Source organism: Trachurus trachurus (genome assembly GCF_905171665.1).
Source record: "Trachurus trachurus genome assembly, chromosome: 5".
Lineage (NCBI taxonomy): Eukaryota > Metazoa > Chordata > Actinopteri > Carangiformes > Carangidae > Trachurus > Trachurus trachurus.
In genome coordinates this window covers 35,267,903-35,294,589 of record NC_139896.1, presented here as the reverse complement: position 1 = coordinate 35,294,589, position 26,687 = coordinate 35,267,903, and the positions used below count along the sequence as shown (strand labels likewise).

At 41.9% G+C, this 26,687-nt stretch overlaps 1 protein-coding gene across 2 annotated transcripts in view; it reads right to left on the bottom strand.

Annotated features, from left to right (window-relative positions):
- Positions 1 to 16,099: 16,099 nt before the first annotated feature.
- Positions 16,100 to 26,687, bottom strand: part of arhgef10la (Rho guanine nucleotide exchange factor (GEF) 10-like a) — a 124,062-nt gene continuing 113,474 nt past the window's right edge. For both annotated transcript variants that reach the window (XM_083972303.1, XM_083972304.1), the window contains 3 exons: positions 22,295 to 22,466; positions 17,932 to 18,054; positions 16,100 to 16,729 (listed from right to left, as the gene is read on the bottom strand). In XM_083972303.1, the coding sequence (XP_083828429.1) occupies positions 16,179 to 16,729; positions 17,932 to 18,054; positions 22,295 to 22,466 (846 nt within the window). In that variant the 3' untranslated portion in view covers positions 16,100 to 16,178. The remainder of the gene's footprint in view (positions 16,730 to 17,931; positions 18,055 to 22,294; positions 22,467 to 26,687) is intronic.

Below are 26,687 nucleotides of genomic sequence, written 5' to 3'. Positions count from 1 at the left end.
GTGGTCATAATTTGACTGTGAGAGACAAATACAATATATTTCAAAGCATGAAAACACAGCAAGGGTTTATCAATAAAATGCATAAGAAAAACCAGACTGCTACAGATATAACACCATGGTATTATTCTTCACTTCTCTAAAACTTTTTTTACCAACAAACAATGTGCACCCTTTACAGCTATCTACTGTAGCTACACCCAGAGAGTGGATATAATGTTTGCTGCTTTTCTTATGGTATAATAAAAGGTCAAACATATTAAAGTAATAATAACCATTTAAGCAATAAGTAATAGGCACATTAGCACAGAAAAACATGTACAAGTACATGTCTGTGTTTTCTTGGTTTCTTTTTTTCAATTACAGAGCAAAGAGGAAATGCCTCTCTTACTGTAAGTGGTGACTTCACACTCGTGGGGCCATTACATGTTAAAGGTCTATAGCCTGCACTTGTACCACAATGAGTATCGGATAAGATATCTAACATAAAATATTACCTCTAGTAAACCAGAGGTCTCTGAACCACCTGCAGGGTAATAGCCTCTTCCTTCTCGGGCAAGAGGTAACCTTATGCACAAGTTAATCATCTGTGTGTCCCACTCAGACGACACAGCTGAATTGCACTGACCTGGTGGTAACAGTTGGGTTAGATACAGTTTAATAACTTTGGAGACAGTTTACGTGTTTGAGAAATTTGGAGCAGCCAATAGAAAGATTTGTTGTATAAAAACTCATCTGCCACTCAGTGGGCGCAGACTGAGCAGTGAAAAACACATCTCATTTCAGTGTGAAGTGCTTGTCCTGTTTAACTATGTGTGACAGCGAAGACTAGAGGCAAACATTTGCCAGCTAGCACTAAAAACAATGTACAGATGAGGCTGATGCTGCCATTAGTTTTACAGGTGACTGGTCTGGTTCTGTTTTTTCGACCTCATGATGGTGGCAGATGCATAGCCCACTCATTCATCTCTAATTTGTAGAAAGGATTTCATAGTGCACACTTTTATGTCCCAAACACCTTTTAACATGGGCGATGAAGTGGTGAGAGCTACACACAATTATAATTTTAGGATATGTGTAGCCTACTGTTACTGTACAACTAGAAAAGAGCTGTACATAACTGTGCTGTTGGTGTGTATCACATTTTTAACTAACATTTACCACCACATGGATTACATGGCTGCAAAAGAGTAATAAATGGCCAATCAAAAGAATAATAGAACCATATTTATTCAAAACACCAAATAAAATAAACTGAGCCTATGGTACTGTTTATGTTGGCACACTGTTGGAGGTCATTTCTAAAACCTAGCCACTGTCCCTATCGAATACAGAAACAGAAAATGGAACCTGAGAAGTTCAAGGTTTGCCCAAAACAAGAGATAATTGAACACCTTGACAAAAATATGCATTTCTCTATACTGAATACCAAAACTAACCCAGATTAGCAATGTCTCAGACAGTATTACCAAATACATTTTACTGAACTAAATTTATATGCAAAATGATAAAAATATGAAACCAAAAATGATTATGGTACCACCACCCACATTAGTTATTCACCCTGACCCACATTCAATCAGTCAACACTGTGTTGAGTCAGGGGGTTAGCAAAGTCGGCAGATAATTTGAATCAATTGTTTGGAAACCATGGATATCTACTGTACTGTATACCAAATTTTGTGGAAATTCATTTAGAAAATCTTGAGAGATTTTTTTACTGGCTGAGCTGAAACTTGGCTGTGCTGTTGGAACTAGATTAAAGAAAAAGTCAGTACCTCACCAAAATCTTATTCATAGTTTGTGGACCATGGATAACTGCACAAAATCTCTGCAATTTCAGACTGGAACAAAATAATGCACCAACAAAGTGACAAAATCTGGTGCTGAAAAATGAAGGCAATACGTGGCCAACTGTGTTTGTGGTGTACTTTTTTTTTTTTTTTTTTTAAGATTTTCCATGCAAATATGAGAAAAATACATTTTCTTTGGCTGGCTTTTCTGTTCCTCTGTATTCTATTTGTTAGCACTAATTAGCAGTTCTCAGTGTCTGTGCCCATTACAGCAGTAGTAGGGCCCAGCATGATGAACGACGTATAGGGAACTAACTCTTTAGATGGGGTATGTCCGGAAGTGTCTAGTTTGGTGGATAGGCTACTATTAGGTTTGAGATTAATGGTGTGAGTCCATCAAAGACTTTGGGATATTTGGTCTGTGGTGTCAATTCTGGCTACTAGCCTCAGTCTCACTGTAGCTGCTCAATCGCTGTGACACCTATTTGACAGTCTTACTTTAGCTGTATCAGTTTTGCTCCACCAGAACCATCTGTGCTTTTTGCCTCTGTGCATGTCTCCTTTAAACACCTTTAGACTTGGCTGGAACATCAGCCCCGGTATATATAACATTACCTTACTGCCTCTTATGCTGATGTCAACCAGTAGCCACCTCAGCTAAAAACAGTCCATCCACGTCCTCAGAAACCTCATTTACTGTGCAGTTTGACCTGCAGACTTTCCAATAATGTCCTCTTTTTCCACGGTTGTGTCATTCTGCTCTCTTAGTTGAGCATTGAAATACCGGCTGAAAGGGTGATTTCCACAATTTGGGCATGCTTTGTGTAGCACTTTGCTCTGCACTGTTTTTCTGGTCTGTAGTCGTCCCTGTGTCTGTTCCTTGGCTTCATATTTTTGCGCTTTCCCTCTCTTGATGCGCACAGCATCCATGGCTCCTTTACCGGCACTCATCTCCTCTCTCAAATCAGTCTGTTGCCGCTTTATTTCCTCTGACTGTCTAGCCATTGTGATAGCTTTTGTGAGGGTGAGAGTGTCAACTTACATCCTCTCTGACAGTGATGAATCTTTAAGACCCACTACCAGTCTGTCCCTCAGAAGTTCAATGTGCACTTCCCCATACTCACAGTTCTCCAGTAGTGCATAAAATCCTGTGATGAATAAGTCCACAGTTTCAGTGGGCTGCTGTACCCTGTTGTTGGTTCAAGCTGGCACTGCACCTTGGTTAATTCAAGCCCTCGTCAAACGCCATCGGCCTTTTCTCCTCGGAAATCAAATGTTTACTTGGTTTGGGTACTGTACATGAATTGTTAGAAATGCTCAAATCTCCTTGTTCACTTTTCTCAGTCCTGTGGATTCAAGGGGTTGAAGGTTTAATGATGAACGCTGGCATCAGAGGTGTCGCTGCTTCATCCTCCATGTTGCTGTTTTGCATGTTGTTTATTTGCTAGCTGTGCACTTTCATTCCTCTGGGGCAGAGCCACGTTGTGTTGGGTTCATTCTCAGAAAATACAGACTATAGTTTAAAATAAGTGTTCAGAACTTTTACATTTACATTTACACAGATGCGTAGATGCAATTTCATTGGTTAGTGCACTAACCAATGAAATTGCATCTACAGAACTGAGTGATCAACCAACAGCCGACAACCAACAGAAATGATTACATCAGCTGTTGACCAGCCAATCTTACTCATGATCAGTATCAGTATCAGCAGCAAAAAAAAGTGTGATCACACACCATCCCTAATACAAACTGTAAGTACTGATAAATAAGCTGCTGCTCTGATCCTCCAGCTCACCCTCACTGAAAACCATCATCTCATCGGCTGATCAAAAGTGCAGTGTAGATATTGTTCTCAACCATTGTTCTCAATCCATCACCACTATTACCATCCTCCACGCAGTGCCCAAAATAACATTCTTGAAATGCTTTAACTGTCCCTGACACCCTCTCACCGAGCTTTTCATCTTGTATGAGCATTAAACCTTAAACACACCAACCAATTACACATTCTGTCTGCTCCATCCATTTATACTGCGTACAATTACCCTTGTGCCACCTGGTTTGTTAATATGACAATGAAGGCCCCTTGGGGGTATGGAATTTATTCTATTTTGCCACCTATTTTTTTTGACTAAGAGTTGGAATCCCTGTGGCTGTATCGTAATTCTCAAACACTACCATAGTAAACAGTTAAATTAAATTGGGAACATATGCCAAAGGGGTAATCCTGTATTAATGATGAGACTGGACCCCCCCCGCCCCCCCAAAAAAAAAAAAAAAAAGTAAAATAATAAATATCCTGCAGAGTCTGGTAAGTACAGAGACACTTCAGACTGCAGCAACATAATCGCCTCAATAACCATTGGTTTATTTTTCTGCATGGCCCATTTTGATGTAGTCTGTGACAACTTCCTCAAGCAATGAGTAAAAACCAGCCAGACCCATCTGTTTCAAAACAAGGATATCAAAGAACGCTTCTCTGCATTTATTGTGTTCACGTCTTCCAAACAAAAATGAAACCAGTGGGCTATATGTATCTTGTTGACAGCTGGTCTGATATTACCGCTGTGTTCATACGGCTCCTATTATGCAAAGTGTCCAATTGAAGACTGTGTCTGTAAACTGACATTATGGGCATCAGTTTGTACTTGGGCAACAACACTACAGTATGGCCGACTGTTCAGGAATTCACAGCACTGACTGAGTTCCTGCTTGTATATTCCAAGTGTGACCCTGTCTCCAAGTGTTCACAGTGCACATTGGGTGAGAACTATCCTTTAGAAGTGAAGCAGAGAGGGGGTGAATTTGGATGTGGCTAAACTTGCAGACCTGACAGATGCCACTTTTCCCCCCCCCTTTTCTTTCAAATTACAAATCAGATGAGATTACATAAGATTTGACTGATTCTGGGGTGATATTCACACATTGCAGCTGTGGAGCCTGGATAACACCAGACCTCATCTCAATGTAGGTTGAGACTCGGTCTGAGAACCACCAGTTCATTTTTTCATATTTGAGGCATGGTTTACGAAAGCCCAGAGCTGTTTATTGGGCGCTACAAATGTCTATCAAATGCGTCTGTACGTAGCTTAGCCAATCGTATCAATCATACCCGATCTTAAAATAGGTGTCTGACTGCCACCATGTTGGATCGACAAGCTATCAACAAAGTAGCTTTGGTGTGTCGTCATCGTCTTGCTGCCTCCTCCCCTGTTCTGTGATTGGCTCCCTCGTTCAGGGAAAAATTGGCCCATGGTTTCCAGGCTGACTTTGCAGAGCAAGTAAAATCACACGCAAGGCAGCATGGGAATACTCAGGCTAGCTGTGCACCATAAAACAAAACAAACCAAAACAACAACTAAAATAAGACACACATAATTAACACATAATTGAGCTTTTTTTCATTTCTCAAATCTTTTTTTAAATTTACGTATAAGGGTAAAGCTTTATAGTGATCAAATGTTTGCTTACAGTACTGTATGTTTGTTTTTAGCATAGGAAAGCTCCTGCTGAACTCAAGCTTTAGTGTTGCCCCTCTCCTGTAAGTCACTTGAAAAATGCAAATTGAGCAAGTTGCACCTACAGTTTTTATTCTTGGTGATACTTTTGCACACTCTGATTCAGCCTTACTGCAGGATCATGCAGGCCAGTCTCAGTCCTTGCATGTGGCTAAAATGAATGACCATTTTGTGGCATTTAACTGTGCTCTGTGCTACTGAGTGTTGTTACCAGTATTCTATATTTAACAGTTGTTGAAAATGTGAGTCCAGTACACCAGCATAGTACAGTAAATGAAGAAGGGCATGGCTTAATACACACTGTGGTCACTTTATCTGCAGGTGACTTTAACTGGTGACAAAAAGCAACATTACTGATATAGTATCTAGGCACTGACATGATCATTTCCACAGTTCTGACTGAAACAAGCTAAAGGAAAAAAAATTATCATGCAACGTCCAAAAAAATGTCTCTGTGGCCGCTTTATAGTTTTGCAATAACCCACTTGTTTAGTCAAACCATCAGAGGTCACAAGGCCATGTAAACACGTTAGCTTTTGAGCTTAGTGCAGCTGCTCATAGACTTAGCTATAGAAAGTGGCAGTGAGCAAAAGGAGGGAGGCACAGTTCAAGGGCCATCAAAAGAATCAATTTCCCAATGGAAATTACAACCAAAACATTTGGAAAACACTAAGGTGTAAGCATCAGCATAATCAGTGCCTGTGTTGGTTGTGTGTGAGATGTAGTGAGGTCTGAGAGTGTGGGATGTTAAAGAAAAGGAATAATAGGGTTGAGGAGTGAAGGGCCAGGCCACCGCACCACACCGGCAGCACATAGAACCAGAGAGACACCGGGCCGGGTGCCTTATTAACAACATAGCCTACACCGCCTACGCCTACCGCGGCTAACATTAGGCTACTATTTGTATTCTCCCTTGATCACAATTAGTCTGAAGCTGGTAAAAATGAAACACAAGGTAAAAATCCTTAGTTCTTCTGCCCTGCTCCGCTGATCAGAGCAGCGTCCCTAGCAACGGCCCGTTTTACTTAGCAACGGTCTGTTATACAGAAATAAAAGACCCTAAATGCAGAATCAGTGAGTAATTAATAAGAAAGTAATCAAAATGCAGAATTCAATATATCCATGTTATTAAAAAAAAGTGAATCCCCTCTTTTTGTGAGACTTGTCACAGCCCACGCTGCCACTGATAGACTGCCTGCAGTCAACTATTTATTCCGCCTATAACTTTACGTCTTTTGGGATGGAATAAAACTGCAGTCTGGGGTTTCTTTGGCGACTGCTATCACAGTCAACAGCACAATATAATCCTGGCATCTTTCAAATAACGTCAATTTTCGGTCTCTTGCTGATTTCCTCCTACTACTCCACTTGTTCTGGTAACGTGACGCTGTGATCTGAGCCCAGATTGCCCTGATTCGGACACAAATATGGCGGCGCAGAAACACAGTGACGTCATGTGAATCTAATGAATACACCAACCTAGATATTACCCTATCGTTATATGTGTTTCTTTCTGTTTTTAATTGAACCTAAAAGCTATTGCAGATCTCTTAATTAAACACATTTTACTTTAATTTTCACTTCTTGAATCTTAAAGATTATTAATACTGTCCAATTAATTAAACACCATGGTTATGTAGCGAAACATTGGGGCTACATAACCATGGCAACAAAGGTAGGTACACTGATCTTGCACTTTCTGTGTGCATCATTGTAACCATGGAAACCAATGTGCAGTGCACCTGCAGGGGCGCTATCACAGGAGACACTCCCATGGGTCGTATCAGAACTCTGGGGTTCTTCAAGTTGGAGGAGTCGTGTAACAATGTAAAGTAACAGATAATTATGACTTGTTACTAACGCCCAAATGACATATTTTTCCTATCCTATAATTTCAAATCAGAATTCCAACTGTCCCAGCCCACTGCTGTGACAGTGTTGGATTTCAGGATCTCTCTCAGAGGAGTGAGGGGTTTAAAAATAGAAACTGTCATCGCTGGTTACTGTGAATGTCCACACTATAAAACAGACAGTGTCTAAGCTGCCAAGCTTCCTGCAAAGCCTAACCCCCTCTCTCCTCTTTTTATCAAGAGAGGGAGTGCATTTTGAATAAATATCATACCTGCCACTGCTGATATTGATTTTCTATACCTTTGAAGAGGGGAAAAAAAGCAAGAATTTGAACTGTGCCATGCATGTGGTTGTCAGCTCTAATGCCTTGTGGAGAAAGTTGATTATTCAGTCACACTCCCCTTCTGTGAGATCAGGCTTGATGAGCAGAGCTGCAATCAAAACAACAACTGAGAAACTGCAGCTTGGCTGAATCCAATATACCAAAAATCACAGATGTGGCACACTGAGTGTACATAGTAAACCCATGACAAGATGGCTACATGACTTCCTCTTGTATTGTGGTACTGTCAAGGGGACAGTATTATTACACAAACATGGCCATGTTATTTACCATAATACAAACGAAAATGTGTTTAATAGGCTCCATCTGTCACGCAGAGGACAAAAGCACTAAAAGGAACTGTACATCTCTTCCCCCAGGGAGAAGGAGAAGCAGGAATGAGGTGGAGGAGAGAGAGAGAGAGAGAGAGAGAGAGAGAGAGAGAGAGAGAGAGAGAGAGAGAGAGAGAGAGAGAGAGAGAGAGAGAGAGAGACGGAGAGAGAGGGAGTTGTTGAAGAACAGAGGAGCATGTTGGAAAGGTACAGAGTGAGAGTCAGAGCAAGGAAAACACTAAACTTGACCAAAGTGCTGCACAGACTCAGGTGATGCAAGTATTGCACGGGTGTGTCACGCAGACAGACAGTGAGAGCAAGGATAAGATGTTGTTGTTTTTGATGCCGAAAATGATTCGTCTTTATTTTTGCCTCTGTGGTGAAACGCATCCAGGTTACAGCCACATTCAACACGTTATTTACTTCACAGACGCTCTCTGGCTGGCATCCAAATACAACAGGGATGCAAAAAAGGAGAACGAGTGGACTTGAATGCTAACATTCTCATTTTGTTTGAATAGTCAGAGGAATGTTGGCATAAAAGTGACTTGATTCACTGCGAGACATAAAAAGAAATTTTTATCTTCTCCACAGAGGTCCCACTGAGATAGTAGCAGAGAGTTATAGCAATAGATATATGAATTGAAGGTCACCCTTCAAAGGCCCAAACAGTCTCAGAAAATAAAACACTGCAGGACAGTGAGAAGTGCAGAGCATGTAAAACTGGCATGTTTATACGTGTGATAGTAAATAAGAAGTGGAACTAGGAGTATTGGATCTGAGACATTATATAAATGTGTTTTCAGGAAATTGCCTATAAAACTCCTCAGCCGCACATCACCTACTATGATTTTACAGACTGCAAAAAATAAATAAAAATAAATAAACATGATAACGCCATAACTAAAATAAGGTGCAGCAACAAGAAAACATCACAGAGATCCCACTGTTATGAGGCCGGAGCTGCATTATTTCTCAGTAGCTCTGGACAAATTGATAGACGAAGAAATAAATATTGTTGGAGATGTTAACTATTCAATACAGGCTTGGTGTCATGCCATTAAGCAGACCCCTCTCCTGGGGGACAAGTTGAATAATGTACAGTGATCAAAATTTCATCAATCTTTTGCATGATTAAAATGTGGTAAATAAAATATATGTGTGAGCAGCGGTGAGAGCATTGTAAAAGACAGGTCTGCATAAAGCAATGAGAGATTGATGGGTCTGAGCGCTGAGCAGGCATAGGGGGGAGTTCAGTTCTCAGATCCAGAAATTGATGAACTAGAAAACAATACCCACTATTGAAATGTTTTTTTTTTCATCATATGACAGGGATTTTGCTAGGGGAGACACCCAAGATGTGACCCAGCCCCTCTCCGTTGGGGCTGCACCGAGCACGCTGACAGCCATCAGCTCCGAGCATTGATGGAGGGTGATAATAACACCCGAGGCAGCCCTGTGTGGGCCTCATCCCCGCATTCTCCGTATGCAAATCATTAGCTACTTCCTCCTTTGTCAAGAAAGGTTTGTACAGTGTGCTGCTCTTCCTTTATCATTCCCACTGCCAAGCCTGTGGAAATGAAAAGCAATGCAAATATGCCTGGCTTTTAGGAGTCTGCAGATAAAGCAGGGAGACCTTCAAAACCGCAATGCTTCATCCGCTTCAGTTTAGCCTTGACCGAGGCATGCAAATTATACCTGAGATGTCGGGAGAGTGACGCCGTGAGCTGCACAGGCGCAAAGCTGGGGCTCGAGATAGGCAAATCTCTTCTGGAGCAGGGTTAATTGGCAGAAAATATCTATAGAAAGGTTTTCTAAAAAAAAGGTTTAAAAAAAAAGGTTTAAAAAAAAGGCGGGGGGGGGGGGTCCCACCAGAAAAAAAGCACACATATTTACGGCGCCCCCATACTGTTTGAGTCTCAACAGTGAAACGCTTGCGCAGCAGTTGGGCCTCTCATTTTGTCATTGTGCTTCCAGGCAGGGCTGTGTTCTTCTGCTGACCCAGGTACAAGGTGCAATTCAGCACTGCTTTATCAGATCAGTATTACACTCGCAATTCTCACTGGAGTTTTATGAACCCTTTCAGAGAGACTCCTTGTTGTGGTGTGATCCTCATTGTGTTGCTGGGATGCTGGGATGCTGGTTTGCGTATTGGGGCGCTCCCAAGATAACATCTACGAGCCAAAAAAAAACGCTGGGTAAATGAGAGCTTGAGGCAAAAATGAAAAGAGTACAAGTAAACAAAGCCTAGATTATACACATCCACAGAGGGTGAGGAGGCATATTAATGGCAGTGAATGCATTGTTTTGTTCTGACACACAGGTTATGCATATAGAACTGATTTACTGCACGACTGGGGAAGACATCTCAACATTTCATAAGAAAAAAAACAAAACATCACTGCTTGTTTGTATTTGTGTAACATTTTTGTAGTTTCTGCCTCAAGCTGGTTTACAGAAAGTAACAGTGTTTTGAAAGACTCAGCTGGCTGTGATCAGTTTAGTCATGTACTGTAATTATCTAAATGTTGCTATACACACCTGAATCTCCATCTGACTCTTTTCGTTTAGCCCATAATTCATGGTTTGTTTTAGCTTTGACTTTTCTGGATAATTTCCTGTGGGCTAGTGGTGGGAATGAGGCCCAAGCTCATTTGTCATTTGCTTCCCTTCACCCTACCTCCACCCCTGCCCTCAACCCCTTGCCCCCTGCAACAGAGTGGTAAGGGGCAACCTTACTGGAATACGATGTATGTTAAATGTTGAATTTCAGGCATAATCAGACATAAAAATATGCAGAAATGTAGGACCACCATGCAAATCTGCAATAATGATATTACATTAGTGAGCAAAACAAACAGCGTGCTGGCGATTTTAGAAAAGGTTTCTATGAAGAAGGGGGTCGAATATATAGACAAAAGGATTAAAGGATAATTAACGTTTTTTACAATCTGGACCTTATTTCTAGCATAAAATATGATCATTTACTCACCCAGATAACTTTGGTGTCATTACAAGTCGTTCCGACGAAATTAGCTCCAGCCGAGAGCCGCGTATATCTGTATAACGTGAGTCTACAGGGCAGCGGAATGCAGCCTCTAAATAACACATTATCTGCAGAGAAAGATATTTTGTTAGTGCTATTCCCCTCTGAGTCCGGGGTTAGCTGTTATCAACATCCGGGGTCTGTAGGATGACCTACTGACCTCTGACCTGGATGATGTCGTCTCTGAGTGCCGCGCATCGTGGCTTGTTGCTACCGCTAATGCTACGGTTCGTTTCTGTGTGTTTCCGACTTCCAAATGAGCAGCTGGATGAAGTTCAGCTTCCACAGGCTTCCTCTCCTCAACCTGGACTCACTAAAGCTCCGGCTAGTTGAGATAAAAATGGACCCAGATGACGAAGCAAAAAGATTATTATCAGAATGAGCCGGGCAGCGCTCAGAGATGACATCATCCAGGTCAGAGGTCAATAGGTCAACCTACAGACCCCAGATGTTGATAACAGCTAACCCCGGACTCAGAGGGGAATAGCACTAGTGTATCATAACAAAATATTGGTGAATGAACGAGTTTCGCGGCAGATAATGTGTTATTTAGAGGCTGCAATTCCGTTGCCCTGTAGACTCACAGATATATGCGGCTCTCGGCTGGAGCTAATTTCGTCAGAACGACTTGTAATGACACCAAAGTTATCTGGGTGAAAAAATTATCATATTTTATGCTAGAAATAAGGTCCAGATTGTAAAAAATGGTAATTTTCCTTTAAGGACTATAATGTATGTGTCTGTTTGGTTGCTGCATTCTGGGAAGTGTGTTGCTAGCTTGTAGTGTGGTCCAAAAAAATCTTTGTTTGAAGGCCGATGTCACCCATCCATTGATCCCAAAGAGAATGGTGATACCCCTTCCCCTGCTGTGTGCTAAACTAAGTGGTAGAGTTAAGGAAGAAGGCTGACGGGTAGAAATGGACCTGGGCCTGAGGGTCAGTGGTTGTGCAACCCCCCAGCATGTGGAGGGACAGGGTGGGTGGGCTTTCATGTGGCCTGACAGCTTCATGTGGAGTTAGTAGGAAGAGAAGGCTGTTAACGTAACGTTGAGGTCAAAGGGTGACAGCGCGCGTTGACCTGATGATTGGTCATGAGGAAATGGCACACCGCCTCATTTCCTACAATGATGGATTGTCACACTTGTATTCTGTGCAGACTTCTCAGACACTTGTTGGGAGACAGGAGACAGGAGGATAGAAAACACAGCCAGGCAGGCAGGCAGGGAGGATCCAGAGGGGGAGGGGGTTGGAGAGGAGGATGGGAAATAGTAGGGGGCTCCCCTGTGTGTTTTCACCTGCAGTTTGAGCTGGCTTGTAACAATCCTCCTGCCTCCCTGAAGTGTTGTGTGCCAGCGACGACATAAGCCTCTGGCACTCCACATAGGATGAAGGTGAAGAGGCATAAAGGATGTGACAAAACCAAGTCTCCACGGCAATTCTTTACCAAGGAAGTTTTACTTAAACTGTCAATTTTGGTAAATTCAGTCACTCCCATATTCTGTCCTCTAACTAAAGCATTGATCAATGTTTTTTCCCCCCTTTTTCTTTTTTGTAACATCAAGCCCACTTGTAAAGCTGACGGTGTCTTGCATTTGAAGACAGCAGAGCTCTTGAGACAGCAACAAGAAACAAATAAACTGGACTGTGACCTGTGATGTGATGTCTAGAGGGGAGCGTATTGAAGATGAAACACATCTGAGTGAAAAATTAAAAGGCATTACATCAGATTCTGTTTTCCCTGTTCTGTCTCTGTATTCGTACTTGTACTTCACAAAAGTGCAAGATTTGTGTTGTTTTTTTCCCTTCTTTTTTAAAGCACTGAGTAGATGTAGAGGTAAGCTCATTGTAATTTGAATAACCAAACACCCAAAAAGTAAGAAGATAATCCAGATGATATGATCAAAGACAGGATTTTCTGTTGCTGAGTCACAGAGAAACAGGAAAAGTATAACTTCATTAGCATAATAATGCTGCACATGTACAATATATCCCCAAAACCGGAAAGCGCCCTAATGCCAGTTGCCTCTATCCTCATCCTTAATCAGTCATATAAAAAGATCAAATTCACTCTCATGTTTAAACATGTTTTATTTTAGCATAAGCTTGTTAGACAATGTTTAGACATGTAACATTAAATTACTGTACCAAAAGGAAACAAGCACTGTTTCCACATGCCTGCCATGGCATCAAGAGTAACACTCGTGCGGTTTATTGCCTTTACTTCTGTTAAGTATTTTCATAGGTCTGACCATCAGGTTTTGGCAATCTTGTGCTTTCCAGACTGAGAACTGGGAACGTAGCTACATCGTGAAGAAACACGAGTAATCAGATAATCGTACACTGTAAAACTTTTGCAGTGGGTAGAACTTAAAGTGACACCTCCTTATGTCACGTGTGACTGTAGAGTAGGTCAAAGTGGAGCTTGGAGGATGGTTGGTCAATTGTGGACATAATTTGAGTAATAATTTTATGTCTATATTTTCTTTTCAGTATTTCAATGTGTTTGTTTAAACCAGTTTTCTCTCCTTAACTCTTTGTTTTGATTTGAAGTCCCAGTTCTCAGCTGTTACCTTGTGGAGCACATGTTGTCAGAACTGATGAAACAACAACAACAAATCTACAAAAATAAGATCCCATTTTTTGATAAACCGCAATAACTTTTAATACTGCAAGAAAACAAATTTCATTTGAAAATACCAACACTGCTGGAGTCCTCTTTAGGGTTTAATTAGCACAGTTAACAGTTCTAATTAGTAGTACAGTACGTTCATTTGTGAGCATTAATATTCAGAGTCTGGGTAATACCTGCGCACATAGAAGCAAATGGAAGGAATGAGTCAGTGTCCATCGAAGGTCAACATACACGCTGAGATTAAATCTCAGTTGTTAGCACATAAGCTAGTGAAAACAGCTCGACAATGCCGACTGCACATCAGCTTCAGCAAAGCAATCATGTATATTTCATCAGGCCAGTCAGGCAGGAGCACGCCGTCGCCGCTCATCCTCTGGCTAAGGTTGAACAAACAACCTCTGTGGTGACCATGAGGGGGCTGGAGTTCCAGCTGCATTGACTCGCACATGAATAAGAGTACGTTTCTGACGTGACATTGAGATTTACATTTAGATGACACCATCTGAGGACAGTTTACATCATCTTTGTTATTTATTTATATATTTTTTAATGATTTTGACTGACAGCAGGATGTTTAAATGCTTTTTGAGTTTCGGTTGTGAAGAGAAGAAGAAAAGGGAAAATAAGCCCCCGATGTGCCTCGGGGAAATACAAAGCATGAATTTTATGCTTCGTCTGTGATGGAGGGATAAGCAGTGATTCCATGTGTGGAGGGAGGGAGGGCTAGGTAGAGACAGGTGGAGGAAAATGATATACCATAACCTTCACCATTGCTTGGTCTGCTGACAATCCACAAAGCAATGTTCATAGTTGGATACTACTGTGTCAACACACCGTCAATGATGCGGTCTGTGAAGTATTAACTTCTTGGATTTCTCTGCAGGACAAAATGCCAATGTCAATAGTCCGTGTTTGCAAACCTACCGACACTGCTCTGACTTTGAATTAAGAGGCCATGAAGCAAAACACAAAAAACAAAAAAAACAACACTTCACATAATCACTTAGTACCACTGAGTTCTTCTCATACCAGCTCAGATTCAATATACTCCAGGATAAACACAGTGTATTTACAAATTATTTCATTTCACAAGTTAAAAAAAAGAGAACAACCTGTACATAGGCTAACAATAATGCATTTCATATCATTCCATGTGGTTCTAAAATTGTTTTCTAAGCATATCAGATTAAAGACAGACCATGTAATCCTTCAACTGATCTGAAGACACGATAACCACCACAAATGGAGATGTGAGGTTTTAACTAGACAGGAATGACAAGCTGTTTATGTGCGTCCTCGTATCCTGATCATAAAATATTAATGTTTGCATTAAATTACAAATATTTACATTATTTATATTAGCAAGGAAAACAAGTGTTGATGGGACGAGTCCTGGTTAATTTTACAGATAATATAAATCAATGTTAACTGCAGCACTGACTGCTGTTGACTATGTATTGTAAAACACCATCTTCAATCAGAATCATCTTGTATGTATATTTAAAATGAATGTGCATTAAACATGCGTGTTGGTGTTTTATCTCATAAGTTCCCAGAGTTGATACATAGCCAATAGCAGTTTAGATGACTGCAGCATTTTTATTTCATCATTCATTAATAGAGATTTGCTTTTGATGTGTAACTGGGGTTTCCAGCTAATGACATCTGTGTATTAACGAGACTGTGTGCGCATTTGTTTTATCTATCTGGTAGATGACAGTGAATAATGAAACAGATGTCTGCCATTTACAGTACACAGGCAAGATAATACTCTAAAATGTGGCACTATAGAGTTTCATTTCCTCAGATAAACCTGTAATAATAGTGGCATTCTTTCAGTGCAAATATGGCTCTGTAATGTAGAGTAATATCATCTTTCTTTCATAACTTTTGTTCTTCGAGTCAGTTGGTTCTTGACAAAGTTTTTGTAGCCATCTCATGGAGGCATCTCATTTTCTGAACCAAAAACAAAATTGCAACAGCTGCAACAAAAACAGGAAAAATTAAGTTCTTTCTTTAAGAGAGCACAGATTGAATTTCGAGACACAATAGAAGGTATCTTACATTCACATTGTATGGGACGGGAGAAAGGCTGGCAAAGCTAATAAAGTGATGCTAATGTACTTTGTGATGCAGTGGGAGTCCCCAGCTTTCAGCTCCAAACAGATGGGATCTCTCCCCACAGGATCAGATAAAAGACGTCCATCTCTAACTCCGTGGAGCCTGGCAGATTCAACAAAGGCTGCGTCTCAAAGACATGTTGTCCATGGGTGCTCACACTGAAGTCCTTCACACTAAATAAATGTGGCAGAGCCGACGCAGCGCAGCGATGAGGAGGTTAAACTGCAGCATATCAATCCTAACTACGGCAACCACATCAAAAACAATCACACGGACCTAATCAGTGGCAGCATCCGCCGCCGCTGGGAAGATGAAGATGATGAAGATTCACAATCGTGAACATTCAAAGTGTCCTGTGGACTCACAGTACTTCTAGTAACCAGAGTGTCTATAGTTTTTTTTTTTTACTCCACAGAGCGTGTCAAGCTCTGTTACAGTGGCAACACCTTCTCATCATGTATTCAAATCTCTTGAATTTATGGAGCAGGTTATTCAAGGCTGAGCTTCAAGCTTTAAGTTGACATCTATAAATACACATCACCTTACGATATATCATTTTCCATATCACACTGTGAGTGGGAGCTGCCACACCATGAGGATATTCTCTAAGCCCTCCATACTTGTCCTAGTACCTGCTGGAGCTCCTTCCTTCAGCCTGCGGAAGCCCTTTCCTCCGGAGATAACCGCCGCAGAGATCACCCTGTCTCTGCGTCCCCCGTCCCTCTCACAAGGACGCCCTTTCACCCACATTTCCGGGTCGTCGCTGAGCTCGTAGATAGACCCGTCCTCCACGCTGTGCTCCAGAGACTCCAGGGACGAGTCCAGCGCCTCGTCTCCCAGGGCCGTGAGCGGCCGCCCGGGTAATCCCGACGTGGAGCGCAGCTTGTACTGCAGCAGGACGCCACGTCTCTTGCCCCGTCCCTCTCCCTGGTAGGAGCTGGACTGTTGGAGGGACTCCTGGGAGGAGGTGTCGCTGCGGTCCTCGCCTCCGCAGGCGGAGTCTGGGCTGTCCCCGACAGAATCCCTCTTCAGCAGTTCAGGAGACAAGCTGCTGGTGGTGGCGACCAGGAAGTCCACAGGCCCACAGTGGGCGTTTAGAGAGACCATGCCCTTCCCTGTAGCAGACAGACACACAGAATATAGATATGAGACCCACAGAGAAAACACACACTGCTCCTCTTTGGGAAGTTAAAGGGATAGTTCACCCAAAATTCAAATTTCACTCATTATCTACTCACCCTCATGTCAACTAAGAGCTGTGAGAATTTTCAGAGTCCTCCGTGGCTTCTCTGAGTTACGGGGGGGTCCGCGCAGCAGTATTTGTCCATATAATGGTTGTCAATGGATACCAACTTTCTTCGTCCAAAAAGACACACCAACATCCAAATACCTCCATGCTACTCGTCTGTAATGTCCCTCTTGTATTGAAGCCCCGACATGAGAAATTGTTCCAAAAAAAATTAAATAAGTCTATATTTTAAGCTTGTTTGTAGCGGAAGCTCCCAGTGTCTCGGTTCACTGCTCTTCCTGTGTCACTGCAAATCTCGCGTGATTTGCACTGACCGGCGGAACAATTTCTCATGTCGGGGCTTCAATACAAGAGGGACATTACAGACGAGCAGTATGGAGGTATTTGGATGTTTTTTGGTGTGTCTTTTTGGACAAAGAAAGTTGGTATCCATTGACAACCATTATATGGACAAATACTGCTGCGCGGACCCCCCCGTAACTCAGAGAAGGGACGGAGGACTCTCACAGCTCTTAGTCGACATGAGGGTGAGTAGATAATGAGTGAAATTTGAATTTTGGGTGAACTATCCCTTTAAAAGACTTTATGATCTAAGTTGCAGTTGTGTCAAGTGAGAGTAACTGAAAGCCAATGTGGGATCATAAAATACGTCATCAACAGTTTTCTGTAAATTATTCATCATAATTCACGGTGGTACAGTAATGACTGTAGCTATAGTTTGTGGTGTATTTACATATTATTCAATAAACTCACTCAGAGTATGATGGTCATGAAGTAAGTTTGTGCGAGAGGGAAACTAATGACCTCATTTGCTTGGTATAATAAACACAATGCTGCCAGGCAGTTTTTAAATTACCCTGCAAGACTATATATACAATATGATTTGTGTGTTGCCTGCCTGGTAATATTTGCACTGATTCCCAGAGCCACAAGAAAAATGTGAAGTGTGACCTCAATAATGGGCAGAGCAGAGTAATTTTCTGTCATGAAAAAAAAAACCTCTTCGCTCTTCTTTTGACCTGTCAAGAGGCTGTTCAATCACAGTCATCCGCCTCCTCTGATCCATACCTGTTATTTTGGGGATGCCCTCCAGTTTGGGAACGGGGAGGGTGATAATTAAGCCTTGGGCTGTGCCCACCCACAACAGGCCCTGGCAAATCAGGAGACTCGTGACTCGCATGTTCTTTTGACCTGTAATATTGAGAATGACAGAAAATTGAATTGAGTTACGTTGCCATCTATTGTTACAAAATGACAGGTAGCCCTCAAAACCACAACAGATGACGATGCCCTTTCAAAGAGCAACACGTTAAATCCCTGTTGACACAACAATACAACTTTTACAGACTGGAAGCGGTCGGTAAAGGTCTATCTGTTACAGTCAATTATGAACTCCCATTGATTTTGTTATTGCCAGTGGCTTTTCACAAATGCTGCATTCTGAGTTCATGATGAACTCTTATCCTCGGTTATCGCTGTGAGTTGTGGTAAAGTTTAAGCTCGGTGATCAGTCTGTGGCGTACGAGTTTAACACAGCATTGCCAACCAGGGCTCTGGGTTACATAAGATTATGAAAAACTGGATTTGTCTCGTTGCTACTGACCCAGTTGAAAGAAAAACTCTCAACAACACAACACTGAACTTAGTGTTAGACATTTCTGTTTCAAATCCGAGTGGTTTTGAAATATTGAGTTGCCAAGTTTTTACCTCCTGCTGTAAGTAGCAAAGCTGATAAACAGGGAAGTTTTCTTTTATCGGTAAAACGGCAAACGCTGACAGGCTTCCTGAGTAAGTGAGGCGCTACACACCCATGGTGCATGCACAGGTGCTTTCAATCATTCTGGGTGATTGTGACTCTTCCATTGTGGGCTGATGCCATGTTGCTGACCTTGTTGTTATGTTTGATGCGACTGCACTGGCTACGTAACATAAAACATTTTCTTTTGCTTCAAGTCTTTTAAGTGCTCCAGTTTAGTGTCCTAAACAAACACCAAACAAACGAACCCGCTCTCAGACTGAAAATAGGTCACATCATCCAGAATAATTGAAAACGACTGTTACTGTACACACTACAGACGTGTCAGAGGAGGACAGTTAAGACAGGTTCAGGCTTAGAAATGTGCTTTGTTGCCTGAGTAACCAGACCCAACAACAACATACACATGTATCACCACAGCCAGTTGAGAGGGTAAACCACCAAAGTCAGCAAAAACCACATGTTCATGATGTTAATTTACTCTTTAAAGGTAGAGTCTGTGGAATTTTCCTAAAAAAACAAAACTAAATATAGACGTCATACAAAAGTTGAGCTCGAGAGGAGGGACCCAAATTGAATGTTGTATTTACAAACTGCAATGAACAAACCTACAGCCTCTACCTTTAAATACTGTATCAACACCACCAAACCAAAAAATAAAAAAATAAAATCAAAATATCCACTTTTAACAGACATAACAGAGAAAACAATGCATACTATTAAGACTTATTAAGACTATTAAAGACCTAGATACTAATACTTGAACCCAGAGTGCACATTATCATATTACCACATAATAAATGATATATTTTGTATTTCACATAGAGCGTGACATTGACCTGCTGATATTACAGATAATATTGCATCACGTTTTTGGTTTAGGTTGTTTTTTTATTCCTAGATGAGATATAACAAGTTGGCATTAGAGACGACTGAGTCTCTCTGTTAGTGTGACAAATGAAGGAATTCTGGGTGATTTTCTTTTCCCTCATGTGTGTGTGTGTGCTGATAATCCTTGGGATGAAATCAAGCAGTGATTTTCTTAGGATAAAGTTACCTTGTTTTACTTCCTGTGATGGCGTATGATGCAACATATCCTTTCTGCTGTGAAGTGTTTTTTTATTGCTGACCTGTTTTTGTAGCTTGTATTAGTGACGGGGAAAGGATAATTGCACGCTCTTATTATACTGCACATGCACAACCTTTGTTTCCAGTTAACAAAGGAGTGAAACACATTGTTTGTTTTGGATGTATTTCTGCATTCCTTCTGTGGTCCCTCAGCTCTTGGCTCCCACCGTGGCCTAGTTATCTATAGAACCATTTACCATAATATCCATGGTGCCCATAATTGAATTACACCACCACTCATGTGATCAGGACTAGGAGAATTCTCATTTACATGTGTAGCTGTATTTACATGTTTGTTCTGTGTCATGCTCAGATTATGATGATTTGCATGAGTGGCTCAACTGTGTCAATAATTAATTCATTTTGCTGTGCAGAGATGAATCATGCCAAGTAGGATCCTGGTGCTGTGTGTACAGGAGGAAGTGGAGGCAGAGCAGAGGAGCTCATTCAGCAAACAGAGCAGAAGCCTTTAGGTGGAGACCTCGCTGGGTCACGGCAAGGAAGTTAGGCGCCGGCAAAAAAAAACGGCTTTCATCTTGAAACTGTCAGTTACCTGCTCACATCGCCTCAGAGTCTATTTGTACTTTGGTTTGGAGAGCTTAAGTGAGAGAGTGGCGCTCGTGAACACCCACTTTTGGGTTGCCATGAAATCTGGAGTTAAGTCGGAAGATGTGGGCACCAGGCATTGTCTTTAAGAACAGTGATAAAAAGGGATAATGACAAAGGCACTTGAGATTAAGGAGGTATAGCTTAACCTCCAGCAATCTTGAACCTCCATTTCTGCAGCGATGCACACACTCTGCAGTGTGTAGTGGGTTTATCGTGGGAGCTGGTATTTGCCTTAAAAAGAAGATGTCTCCAAAGATAAATGTTACTCAGAGATGTGTCACTGAGGACTTTATTTTGGAATATTATTTTTTCACCCTGAGGACAGAACTATTAAAGGCATTAGTAGCAAAGAGATCAGCAGTTTCCTCTGCCTCGGAAACTTCTTGTTGTTTACTGCAACTGGAATTCCCCATTGAGTATAAATCACATTAAGGGGAGAGGATTAGGGGGTATATCATCACTGCATGTCCTAGCATAAGTCAAGGAGAAACCTATGGGAGCAGAGACCTATTGACAGAGAGAAACTATCAGTATTTCATGAGCAGTATCTGTGCTTGTAGAGTATCAGGGGATGCTCTTTTCTCCTGTGAGCTCGACAAATCACAACTAAAGTCAAAGATCCTCTTCCCGTTGCGGACCCTGAAGACATGAGGCGAGCAACTCTTTTTCCTCTGACCTTGTAGCTCCCCCCAGGGCTGAGCCTCCAGGCTGCCACCCTGCCCAAAATCTGCTGCATATTTCAAGGGGAGACACTGGTGCCGGGTGAAAATGACCTCTGGGTCACCGCTTTCCTCCAGATATGACGGCCACAGGAGTCTCTTCTCCTTAAAGTCTCCTCTTTACTTTGATCTGGGAGAGAAAAGTTTGGCGTCTGAAACACACGCTTGTTTTTATTCTTTCCTCAACTCACAAGAGAAAACCTTTTTTTTCTGATTGGATGGAGTGCTACCACAGCTTTGAGAATTGCTCTAAATACATCAATCACACTCTGGTGTGACTCAATGAAAAGGACAACATTTTCTAAATCCAGATGCATTTATACCACTCCCTGAAGCTCAAAATGATCTTCACATGTGTTGAACGGGCTGATGGCCCACGTGCCGCAGCCATCGAGTCACATGCACTGTACTGTTATCATTACTTGACAGTTTTAGGTATGCTTCATTGCTATCTAATTTGTTTACCATAGTTCTTCCCTGGAAAAAGGGAAAAACACCCACACTGGCTGATAAATATTTCATCCATCATGAAGGAAGTCACACAGGAAGTAATGCGCTATCTGCAGTATACTAAATGGACTGCAGTGAGAAGTGAAACGGGGGTGAGTGGATTTTAAAGCAGAGCGGATGAGATGAAACGGGGAGTGAGAGGGAGAAAAGTGGGACAAAAAAGAAAAGCAAAATATTAACTCAAAGGGGAGAAAAGTGGGGAGGTACATGCAGAGAAAAAGAGGTAAACTGGGCATGATATCACAGAGGCATGTACATTTAAAGAGAGACAAGATTGTTTCCATGGGAACCCTTAGTATGAAATCTTTAAGGCTGCCAGTTAACTGCTCCTCAATGACTTTATTTCTTTTTTATTAATCCCTATCTCTCACCCCATGGCTCTATTATGGCTCTGTGAAGGCCTGAGATGGATACTTATTCAGGTCAGTCCCCGGAGTGCAAGACCCAAGGAGCAACTTGGACAAGACAAGAATATCATTCAAGGGAGGAGAGCGTCATCAATGTTAAATCAGTGCCCTCGCATTGCTCTTATATAATCAACGAATTTGGAGGCAGACATTTTGAAACAATAAAGTATCATAGAGAAAATCAATTTTATGGGTTTTTGCACAGAGAAGAAAATGTGTTTCAGCTGCACTGCGAGATAGAGGCCGACCTCTGCGAGTGGAGGGTCAGCATCGAGTGTTGTGTGAGATGTGTGAGTGTGTACCAGTGTTCAGCAGCGTCGCCCGTGTTGAGATGTTGATTTCCTGCAGGAGCTCCAGTGTTTCGGTGTGAAAGAGACGGATGGAGGAGCCCTCGGAGAAAGCCATCCACACCCCGCCGCCGGCACACGCCATGTGTGAGACGCTGACCATGGGATCTGGGTGGACTTCAAACTTCTGTAATGGAAACAACAGCACTGTTAAAAATAACAGCGACATAAGAAGAAAATGCAATCACCCACGTCATCAACAAATGACATTAGTGCCACGACAAAGAGAAAACAAAACATTTCAACAGCTGAAAGGTTAGCTCTCTCTGGAATCTTACTCGGGTCTTTTGAACAAATTTGACCTTTTGGGGGGATTTTTTCTCTAAATAATCTGTGGACTGCAAGATTTTGAAAAATAAAGGTGCTGAAAACTTGGTCTTGGTCCTGTTTTTTTCAGTTTCTAACCCTCTATTATTCCATGAACAGGGTATTTGCAGGGTCTTGAAAAGTATTAAAAGGTGATAAATCAATTTTGGAAAAATTAAGAGCCTTAAAAAGTATTAAAAAGTCTTTTCACGACTTTATAAATTTATAAAGGGAAGTCTGAATTAGCTGTCCAAGAGTTTGAGTCCTAAAAACATTGTGAAAGTGTGTGAATTTATTTGTTTTATTAAAAAACAAAGATGAACCGGTACATAAAAACTAGGCTATTGTGGGTGCGTTCGTAAATTGTCTTTGAGAGCGCCAGAGCGCACTAGGGCAGAAATTCAGAGGCACAAAGTTCACTCTGGCGCTCCCAGTGCATATTACAAACGCACCATGTCACATGACGCCCCCAGCCTATTTTGAATTCTGTTGTATCATAGTGGTCTATAGTCTTTATCACAAACTAAAACTGTTAATCTAAAAGTGTCACTGATGTAAATGGTTACAGCTTGAAGTGCCGGTGAGGTATTAAAAAATATTGAGAAGGTCTTGAAAAAGTCTTAAAAATGTATTAAAATTAACTTCAAGATTCCTGTATAACCCTGACGAAGGAAGCAGGCGTTTTCCCAAACTAGGAAACTCAGAAACAAAATTAATGAGAATGTGGGACATTGAAAGCGAAAAAAAGAGGGAAGGGCACAAAAGGAGAAATAAACTTTATATAAATAAATTACAGAACAAACAAATTAAAGCAACAATGGGAGGGCATGAGTGTGCTTGACTGTGCTGTGCTTCACCTTAGGAACTGTTTGTTCCATTAGTTTACCAATTATAGATTATTGTGACAGACAGTCAGTTCAAAGCTGAAGCTACTGCAGTGCTCATCTTTTTTAAAACATTACAAGATAAATGTCAATTGTAATAATATCATGACATGATGAGGTCAGATGCCACCCCACTGACTCTCATGTTTAGCTGTTGCTCTGCTCTTGCTGTTCTGTAAATAAAGTCTAACTGTGCCTCCTAATTTTGTCATTTAGAGAGTCCCTGACACACGGGGCATGTTTTTGCATCATTCCCCTGGCTTCTATCTTTTTAAGACCACAATGGAAAAAGAGTGTTTCAGGCACACAGTCTTAATGAGTAGCTTGAAATAAATGCAATGAGCCTTATCATAGCAACACATGCAGCCCCTGCGGTCCAAGGCGTGACAGGGGCTGGTTTGGGCATCATCTTAGAACTCATATCACTGTCAGTGCATGAGTTGCATGAGGCTGGGCAATTAGTCAGTGAGAGCAAGTGAGTGAAGATGAGAATGCACCCCCCTCTACCCCAACCCAAGTGCACCGGCGGACAGGGATTACCACCTGTTTGTGTGCCCTTGCCCGTGGGTCCTCCTTTGTTTGAAATTAGGGAAAAGGAGAGAAGCCTTTGATGTGTTTTCTCTTTTAATTGACTCCTCAGCAGTGGGTGCCTGCTCCGCCCGGGAAGGGATGTGCAATACGGCTCATCGTTTTTTCAAGTGCAGCCATCAAAAAATTAGATATCCATAATAAAAAGGCACATTTCACCTTCAATAACCCATTGCAATTCAAATAAGTTGACAAGTTGCAATGAAAACAGTCCGGCTGTACTGTATATATGCTACATAATTATCTCATTAATCATTATCAAACGTGGCGGCTCTGAGAGGACTTCCAGCTAACCAGTGGCCGTCAGACTGTAATTGTTGAATGTCATCTTGTTTGCCATATGTTTGGAACCACCTGGAAGGCATTCTGTTACCTTAATGTACCCAGGAATCTCAGAAAGCGCCAGAATATGTGTTAAGATCAGTGATTTAACGCTTGTAAGAGAAGAATGTTTTTTCATAACTATCAATTCATATTTAAAGGGACAACGAGGAGTTTCCCCGTCAGCAGAACGAAAAATTCCGCGGCAAATAAAAAAAGTCTCATATTAATGTGGATGAATCTACGTTACCACTTGTTAATGGGCCCATTTTAGATAAATATATTGTTTTGTCTCTATCGTTATTTTGTTATTATTAGTGGTGGCGGAAACGCTGGTCGGTTTCCTTACTTTCGGTTTCGCGGCGAGTCATGAGAATAACGCCGCCGAATCGCCGTTTATGGTCAGAACTACGACGGTATGTGATCGTCTTCAAACCTCTGACTTTAATTCTTGATGAATCTGAGTCTGAAGAATTTCACGGTGTACGCGGAGGCTCATAAATGTAGTGTGAAAACGCTTTGCTTTTCCAAAACTCCCCGTTGTCCCTTTAAGATAGTGCTGCAAAATAAAATTCTCCAAATATAATCAGGGATATAGACCCAACATGTTGGAATAGCCTGCTGCGCTATGTCAAATACAGGATAAGTACAAGCCACAACTGTTGCCCTCAGCCAGCAACCTGGTATTAGTTTGCTGAATCCAGCGTTGCTTACAGAGATGAGGTGGTCAGTGAAGCTTGACAGTAGTAATGTGCCCTTTCCACTCAACTCGGCAGTGTCACAATAACAACAACATCCCTCTACAGTCCCCTACCAGCTGTGGGGAAACAGCAGAGCTCGGGCTGCAGACGCCACAGCTGATCTGAACAGCTCATTAGTTCTTCATTACATCAGGTGACGAGGTGTCTTTGTCCTTTGTCGAGTGCTACGTCCACGCCTCTACTCTACTGCGAGCTATGGCGGGGAGTCGTAGACGTGAGTGATGGGAGAAAGCAGGCAGAAAAAGAAGTAGTAATGGGAAGTGGAAGGAACAAGGCCGGCCAGTCTGTATTGATCAAAGCCTGTACGTTCATGCATGTCCTGCTTTGTTAAGGTTACACCACAGGCTCTGAGACCGCTGTATGGATGACGTGACGCGCCCTCAGAAACACACAGTTGTACCTTGAGAAGTTTGAACAAGATGGTAAAATGCTTTTGTGTAAAAAATCAAACAAAGTAATAAAGTACTCCTACTGAGTGACTATCCATGAGATTTTTTTTTAAAAAAGAAAATCTTTTCATTGGCTGACTTTGTCTCATTTTCTCCCTAGTTAAGTTGTTTCACGATTCCTGCTGTGAACAAGACCCTCTAGTTACCCTGATGGGAAATGTAGGTAGCGTTTATGATTCTGCAATTTCACTGATGTTCACACAGTTTTTTGTTGGGGGAAAACAAGTATAAATTGATGTGAGCATCATGCCTGTGGCACAAAGACACTATACTGACCACAATGTCACAGGGTCCTCTGGTGGTAGAGAGAGCTTAACAGCATTCTTGTAATAAATGCAAGTGTAAGCAGACAAAGGGGTGAGAGGGACTTGGAGCTGGAGATTGAACTTTTATTTTGGTTGCAGGGGATCTTTTTGTTGCTGAGACAGACTAACACCATGCCCAGTTTCCTTAACACATTCATGGGCAGTTGAGCGGTATCATCAGCAGGACATTCAGCTTGTCTCAGTGCTAATGGGACCCCAGGACCGGCTGTATGAAGTTGTTAGCTATATTACAGTAGCAGCCAGTCTCTAGAGATGGCCGTTTTGAATTTTTCATATGTCTAGTGAAAGGTATAATGTGTAGGAATTCCCCCCATCTAGCGGTGCGGTTGCATATCTGAACGTATTCTTGATGTTGCATTCAGGTGAAATGGGGCAGACGTCAGACAGACAACAGACGCTGCATGTAACAGGATAAACAAGCCTCTATGTAAACAAGTGGTCCACCAGCACGAGGCAAAACAATACAGGCGTGACAATATGTTGTCATGGTGATGTGGTATTGTTTTACCGTCTTTCTTTCGTCCAGTAAAATGACATCCGGTTGGTTTGCCGACGGCCGTCTGCCTGACTGCACCTGAATGCAACACCAGTGCCTCCGTCCTTCCTCACACTACACAGTGGTGACAGTTTTAACAGGCCGAGCCCACAGCTCGGCTGAGTTTCTATGGTTACCTACGGTCACGCTGACACTCAACGTAAAAAATGGCGATGCA